This window comes from Cajanus cajan, chromosome 1, assembly GCF_000230855.2.
Source record: "Cajanus cajan strain Asha chromosome 1, NIPB_CcT2T_4, whole genome shotgun sequence".
Lineage (NCBI taxonomy): Eukaryota > Viridiplantae > Streptophyta > Magnoliopsida > Fabales > Fabaceae > Cajanus > Cajanus cajan.
Window position 1 is genome coordinate 24,764,727 of NC_138517.1, and position 8,742 is coordinate 24,773,468.

General features: G+C 29.8%; 2 protein-coding genes across 2 annotated transcripts; both read right to left on the minus strand.

Moving 5' to 3' along the window:
- Positions 1-219: 219 nt before the first annotated feature.
- LOC145953833 (uncharacterized) lies at positions 220-1,515 on the minus strand. Its single transcript, XM_083067598.1, has one exon. The coding sequence runs from the start codon at positions 1,513-1,515 to the stop codon at positions 220-222; it is 1,296 nt and encodes a 431-aa protein (XP_082923724.1).
- A 5,852-nt stretch (positions 1,516-7,367) lies between these two features.
- On the minus strand, positions 7,368-7,757 carry LOC145953838 (protein FAR1-RELATED SEQUENCE 5-like). The gene has a single exon (XM_083067599.1). It carries the CDS (start codon positions 7,755-7,757, stop codon positions 7,368-7,370), a length of 390 nt encoding a protein of 129 aa, XP_082923725.1.
- Positions 7,758-8,742: the final 985 nt, after the last annotated feature.

The following is an 8,742-nucleotide window of genomic DNA, read 5'->3' on the forward strand; positions in this document are numbered from 1 at the left end:
TCTTTTCCATTATCATTGTGGTATTCCATATATATATATATATATATATATATATATATATATATATATATATATATATATATATATATATATATATATATATATATATATATATATGTATACAGTGACAGATCTAGAAATTTTAAGTAGTGGGAGCAATATTTAAATACATAAATTTGTCAAAATATAAAATAAAATTTCTATAAAGATAAATACATATCATAATTGTTCTCTATGAGTTTTCATAGTTTGAAAATATTGAATGATTTGCTCATTTTCAATACTATCAAAAACCTCTCTCTCTATATAAGTAACTAAACAATCATTTAACCATTCATCTCCCATATGATTGCGCATCCGATTCTTAATGATATTCATAGCAAAAAAAGCTCTTTCAACTGATGCAATTTCCACTGGTAGTATCAAGGCTAGCTCTAAAAGCAAATATACCAATGCATATACAACATGTTTTCTTGTCTCCACAAGTTTCATAGAAAGATCACCAATCCCTTCTAATTTTGAAAAAGCACTGTCAAAACATACATCTATGAAATAATTTTCAAGTTGATTATCTAATGCCAAAAGTTTAATTGGAGAAAATTCAGAAGAATAAAATTGAGCAAAACGAATCCACTTCTCCTTGTCAAATGCAAAAAATGAATCTCTTGGATTTAAACATGCTACACAAAGAAGCAACTCAATATTTGCTTCTGTGAAACGATTGTTTAACTCTTGAAGTTGTTGATCAATCACTTGAAAAAATAATTCAACTTGAAAATGATGTAGATTAGAAACTTTCTCAACCCTACGCCTTGACCTTCCTTGTGTTTGAAAAGTGTCATTCATATTTAGAACCACAATGTTATGGTTTTCACAAAATGATGAAACATTATTGAGCAAAGAAGACCAACCATCATCTCTCATTGCTTGTAACCTTTGTTTGGACACTGAAACTAATTTCATAGCATTTACAATATCTTGATCACTTCTTTGCAGTGCTTGAGATAACTCATGAGTAATCCCTAAAATATTTTTCATCAAGTGTAAGGTGAAAACAAATTCAAAAGTTTGAATAGAATTCAATAAAGCACATGCTTCACCTTTTTGTGCTAAACTCATGCCATCTTCCTCAACTATTTCAAGCACATCAATCGTGGAAGGGAACAAGGAAAGTAGACTAAGTAATGTATCATAATGTGAGCTCCATCTAGTATCTCCTGCCTTTTTTATTGTAGTTTCTTGATTCAAGCCACGCCCACTAGAGATTTCTCCTTTTTGCAGTGCTTCTTTCACCTTTGCAATTTGACTTTCTTGAAGAATATCTCGACGCTTACATGATGCTCCAACAACATTATAAATATTAGCAACCAAGTTAAAAAATAATGCATCTCCAACATGTTTTTTTTGCACTGTAACAAGAGCTAATTGAAGTTGATGGGCAAAACAATGAATATAAAATGCAGAACAATTCTCTTTTAATATCAAGCTTTTGAGACCATTAAATTCACCTTGCATATTACTTGCTCCATCTTATCCTTGTCCACGCAACCTTGATAAAATTAATCCATATTTTGAAAACAATGACTCCAAAGCTATTTTCAATGATAAAGCATTAGTATTAGAAACATGAACAAGGCCAAGAAAAAACTCTATAACTTGTCCCTTTTTATTAACTTAACGTAAAACCACAACCATTTACTCTTTCACTGAGATATCTCAAGATTCATCAATCAAAATAGCAAACAAATTATCTCCTAGATCATCAAGTATAACTTTAGTAGTTTCACTAGCAGCAAATCTAACAATATCTTTTTGTATTGTAGGAGCTATCAACTTAAGATTTCCACGAGTATTTTTTATCACTTTATGAATAACTTCATTGTGGTCAGCAAGAAACTCTAAAAGTTCAAGAAAATTTCCCTTATTACTTGATGACATTGACTCATCATTACCACGAAAAGCTAATCCTTGGCGTAATAAGAACCGAATGCAATCAACTATTGCAGTCAAATGAATTTGATATTCCTTTTTAGTTTGATCAGACTACTTACACATTGCAACTTCAATATGTTGCTTTTGTTTCATCAAAGATTGACAATTCCTCCATGCTTGATTATGAAAACTATTTGGACCTCCAACATGAACTTGAAATCTCTCACTTTTTTTCAATTTGTAAAACCTTCTGTTATGAATACATCACCACTACCTTTATGTTCCCCAACATGTGATCTCATAAGATAACAATATAAACAATAATCTGCATCCTCCTTTTGACTATATTCTAACCAACTTCCATATTTTAAATACCAATCCGGATTAAATTTACGAATGGTATCTCCAAATTGTCTTTGTGGAAAATTTATCTCTTTTGGTTGACAAGGACCCTTTTGCAAATAATATCTTCTAACTTCATCTCTATCACTTGGATGATAATCTGAAATTTTTGGCCTTAAACAAGGATCATCAACAAGCCTTTCCAAATCACATTCTAAAAATATTTTTTTGGCTGGTGGACCCAATTTGACTTCTTTTTCAACATGTATTTGAGGAGAAGATGGTTGCTCTGAAGATGATTTTCTTTTAAAATATCTTTCCATTGCTACAACTAAAAGCAATATAATTTTAATTAATGTAATGTTCATAATATACAATGTTTCTTCTAAACATAAAAATAGAATGAGTAAATCAAAATCAAAATACTAAATTTCTCATTGAAAATAAAAAAAATAATTCAAATAAAGAAATATAAAAATAATAACTTTAAATACACTAACCTCAAAGACCACTTTAAATGTATAGTTTAGCTATTCAAACAAGAAGGAGTATAGATGGAAGAAGAAGTTTATTTTTTTCTTCCAATTTTACTCTTCTACACTTTAAAATATGTTAGAGGTAGAAGAGAACCTCAAAATATAAAAAGAATTAGAAAAAATAAAAATAAAACAAAAAAAAAGATATAAAATATCTAAAAAGACGTTAATAACAACTTATGATTTTTTTTAAAACATAAAACACATATATTATTTAATTTATAATTTTTTTTATCTTGATTTACAATTTAAATGCATAACATTTTTTTAAAACATGTAATTTGTTGTTAATTATTATAACATATTAAAATATTTTTAAAAAAATTTCCTTTCTCATTTAAAGATAACTGCAACAAAACTTAAATTCAGTTTTAAATTTATAATTTTTTTAGTTTTTATTTTTATTTTTTTTGTTTTTAAATTTTAAATGAAGATAATATAATATTATATAATTATCAAAAAAAACTGAAAAGTTAGTGGGGACCACAAATTAGTGCATCCGTTCCTGCAACAAAACTTAAATTCAGTTTTAATTTTATAACTTTTTTAGTTTTTATTTAATTTTTTTTGTTTTTAAATTTTAAATAAAGATAATATAATATTTTATATATTATTAAAAAACAAAATTGAAAAGTTAGTGGGGGAAACTGCCCCCAAAAGCTCCAACGTGTGTCCGTCATTGTATGTATATATATATATATATATATATATATATAAGCGCACATTTTTCCTCTGTTTTTAATCTAATGTTTGACATTTTTCCTATGATTGGGCAGACTCAAATCAATGGATCCTTTACCAAACACAAAGCTTCACTAAGACTACAAACACACAAGGATGCATCACTGAATGCATTAGATTCTGAATTTCAACTATATGTGATTGTTGAAGACTAAAATACATTTTGACTTTTGATATGTAAAGATTGCAAACTACGTACTCAATTGTAAACGTCAAATATGAGCTAGTAAAATTGTATTGATGTATTATAAATTCATTAATAATAAAAAAGATCAAAGGTTATTTTATTGTTATAATTTTTATTTTGCATTAACAATAACATCAAATGAATTTCTCATTTGATCATATTAAGATTATCTAATAAAGTGAGAAATTTTATTTCTACGATACAAGGCCAAGAAAAATATCTAAATTGCAATAGTGTATTTGCAAAGTTTGAAAAATACATAAAACCAAAATTTTAAACTAGAATCATTGAAACATCTTGATGTTTATAAAAACTCTCTATGACGAAATTACTTCACAGATCATTTTGTCCTTCTTTGCCTGTACATATACATATACCTCATTTTACAAATGTAATTTAAAAAAATATTAAACTAACAAAAATAGAAGGCACTATAATTTATCACCTGTAACAACTCTGTCATGCTCATGTTACTACTTGAATCCATGAATGTATTGTTGGCAACATATGTGGAAAACTAAATAATACAGTTTTAATACCAATTACAAATTATCATATAGATTATGAATTAGCATGAAAAACAAAAAGTAAAATAAATTAGAGAATACCTGACTAAATTTAGATGAAGGTAATTCATTATCTAAGTTCTTCATGGAAGGTTCATCTTGTTGCATAGTTTTCTTCTTTTTTCTTCTTTCAAGAATACATTTTGGCCTAGTAGATGATCCTCAAAATCTTTCTTTGGTCTTTATTCCTTTCACATTATCATTATTCCCACTACACCAACCATTTTCAATATTTATAAGTGAACCATCACTAGTACTAACTTCCTTGTCTCTACACCTTCAAGACAAACATCTATATCATTCATGACCTTGCTCAAATAACTAATAGCTGTTAGAAAAGAATGGCACAATCCAAGAGGGGGGGGTGAATTGGATTCTATGACCCTTTTAAAATTTTAGAGTATTTAGGATCTTTATTTCACTTAAACTTTTCTAAGACTGAATTTTCAATGAAGTTTCCTTAAAGACTTGTTATGGAAAAATGAATTCTATATGCCTTCTTGATTATAAAATAATGAGGTTCAAATGTAATTTTTTAATTCAGTTTAAACCACCAATATTCACACACACATGCTAATCAAGAATCATCTTCTTTAATGTACAATCAAGATATTACTCAAAGTAAAAGATAAAGGTAGAAGAAGATAATAAAATGTCTAAATTATCCTGGTTCAGCCACTCCACATGTGACCTACATCCAGTCCTCAATCAGCACCTGATCAAGATTTGTTCCACTATCTCAATGAAGAATGTTTACAAGCACACCACACATGCATATACTTCAACACTAAAGATAACCACTTTCTTGACCCCAAGAAAGCACCTCTTGTAGAAACCCACTATAAGAATCCTTACCACTTGAGAAACCCTTCTCAAGATTTTACAAGTATTCACAAAGAATTAAGGAACGAATTCACCTAGAATTTAGAAGCAAATCTTAATCTTCCCCTTTCAAGAATGTGATGATGGTGATGATCCTTTCTCTAAGTTTTTCACAAACGTTTCTCTTCTTGGATTCACAAAGAAAACTCTCCAAGATTGTCACAAAGACTCCACAAAAATGCTTTTCTAAATTTGATTATCAATTCTAACTCTGTTCTGAAGTTTCAAAATGTTCAAACTATTTATAAAAGTTTCAAAACCAAATAATCGATTATTTTAAAGAATAATCGATTATTTTGCTCTTCAGGTTTTCTGGAAACCAACCAAGAACAATTTAATCGATTATTTTGCTGGATAATCGATTATTCCAGAGAGTCATTTCTGGGATAATCGATTATGTCACAAATAATCGATTATTACAGCAAGGCATCCCATTTTGTCTGTTGCTGGAATAATCGATTATATTTAATGATAATCGATTATTTTGAGTTAGTTTTCAAAACTTCGTTTTAAGTCTCAAAATAACTTTTTAGTCCCTTTAACTCATCATCATACACTCTCTAATCAGATTAGATATAGATTTTTCTTATGCACACAACACACACAACAAATAAACTCATTCAAAACAATTTATATATTAATCCCTATTACATAGCATTTTCTTTGACTTTGTTTTTGTCTTCCAAGTTGTTTGGTGTTTGTTGTTGTCCTCGACATACATTTTGTGATCATCAAAACTCTTTTAAGCTTCAGAGATAATCTTGATCTTCATCAAGTTCAGGCTCCTCTAAGCTCAACAATAGCTATATTATATGTTTCTTCAGTTATCGCTCCTTTTGTTGTTAACTAAACTTGCATCCTACATATGTCTTTATAGCTCATACCTATTCTTGCCTTAGGGTCCTCATGGATTATAGAATGGTTAGTTGGTATGCCATTTCCCATCTCTTTAAAACATACATAGTAGGAATTTTCATAACATTTCTTGAAAAAAGAACTTTGAGAGCATGTGAGCATAAAATCCCTACAAACTCATACCTCTTACAACTACACTTCACTAAACCAACAGAGAAGTCATAATGGATGGTATGTTGAAATAACTTCTTATATGAGGTAACTTTATATTCAATAACTTCCCCCATTTTGAGAGGAAATATACATACTACAATCATACCCACATGATACCTCGTGTTAGATCATCTTAAATATTGCAAGAGTATAAATTGTTGCTGCATGCCGTAGAATTTCCACATCCAATTACATAATTAAACTTCTTTGGGTTGCTTTAAAATCTGCCTTTGATTCCTCATATCGACGATCCTCTACCATTCTCTGAAAATGATGAAAAAATCTTAGTAAATAATTTTGATAACTCACATATTTTTTAATACATTATTCATACTTTCATTTCGTTGTGTGGTAGTCATGTCTACACAAAAGTTCTCTCGACTATAAACTAATGTCCATTTCTCCTTTAAAGCAAAATTTTGTTTAACCAACTATTGTCTTTAAGATCATATTTCTCAAGCATATTGTTCCAAGCTACTATAAACTCTTCTTCCTCTTCATATTCATAGATGCATTTATTAAAATCCTTACTGAAGTCTTGAAACTTCCCAAACACTATACTCAATTTCTTTAGTGCATTTTGATACAAGTGTCAAATACAAAGGCGGTGGCATGTTTCTGGCCATACCAAAGCTAATGCCTTTGCCATTGTTGCATCTTGGTCAGTAAGAGTAGTCTTTGGTTTCTTTTCTGACATAGCTTTAGCAAAAGTGTTGAACAACCAAATAAAACTTTTGGTCATTTTATCATATAATAATGTTGCTCCAAAAATAACGGTAAGCTTATGATGATTAACTCCAACAAGCATTGCAAATGGACGACCTTCTTTATTTTTTTTCTATAAGTAGTATCAAAACAAACAACGTCACCAAAATATGAATAATCAATCATCATCTTCACATCATCCAAAAAGATATTAGTAATTAAGTCATCCTCATTGACATGTATTGCATAAAAGAAATTAGAATCTTCTAATTGCATTTTTTGCAAGTACTTTAGCACACCACCTGTAACTCCTGACTTCATTTGCATTGTTCTCTTGGAACGTAAATAATTTCTATAGTCTTCGAGAATGAATCCAAGATTTTCACGACCACTAGCTCGCCTAGCCATTTACTCACAACTTGCTTTCGGAGTAATTCCATAATCATCAGCTAAATGCACCTTGGCTACTTGAGGAATTGTCATTTTCCTTTGAGATCTAAACAAATGACTCTTACTAGGAGTTGTAGTCTCATGTGCATGCTTGGCAATAAATGAAGTTACACGATACTTTCTTGTTAAACGACTATTAACTTTCATCTTTGCCAAACAACCAAATCTTGATTTTGGTCGAGCATTTTTTACATTATCTTCTCGCTTATCTTTCCCACGATATCCTTCACATGAACAACAAAATACTCTATTAACTATCTTCCCATATTTATCTTTATGCCCTTTGCTAATCCTCACACTGAAACCCACTCTATAAGCATAATCATTGTAAAAAATTATATGTTGCATCTTCAGTCTCAAACTCCATCCCAACTTTTGGTATAAATTTGACCAGGAATTGTATCTTGTATCATATCTATTTTTTTCTTTCAAATTCATCAACATTATCAATGGCCATTTTTTGATGTTCTTATTCAACCATAACACAATGCTTTGAACAAGTAACCAAGAATCAAATATGCATGAAATAAAGAATGAACTTATGTAACAATCCTACAAAATTAGAGTCAAACAAAATGAAACAAACACGATGTTCAAAGAGATCAAATAAATCTTAATTCAAGAAGAAAACCATAAATTATGTAATGTGAACCGGAGAAAAAGAATAGGAGTAGGAGAAACCGAAAGGTAATGAGAAACATGAGAATGAGTTATGTGAAACCCTGTCAATAGAGTCTTTAATGTATTTTTAGATTTGTTCGTCAGAGAGAGACAAAGCAACAAGAGTGATGAGTGGAGGCACAAGTGTTGTCAAAGAGCTTGAAAATGGGGGCTAGATGTTAGCTAGAGAGCAACAATTTGTATAACACCAGGCCAATGATGATGGAGGGCACACACAACAAGCAAGAAAGGTAGAGTATGATCAATAATAGAAAGGAACAACATTACATGAAAAAGGAATAAACAAAAAGAAGACTGAGAGAATCAAAATAAAAATAAAAAAAATCGTAATGGGACATGAAAATCGATTACATTTTTTTAAAATTAAAAGTAATAACGTGATAATCTATTTGAGATGACATTTTGTGATTGAGAGAACAGGGTTTGGGAACAACAATTGGAGGCAGAGAATTTTGATCCAGCATGTAGACGTGCACTAAATAATTTTGGGGGTGATTAAAAAAATTAACTAGGATAGTAAACAAAGAATAACAAATTTGGGTCCACGTTTTGGGCTTTAGTTTCAATTTATGGGCTTTGCTTAGTAGCTACTAGCTAAAGAAGTTGGCTGATGATAAACACACCTTCACTCTCGTATAAATACACCCCCTTT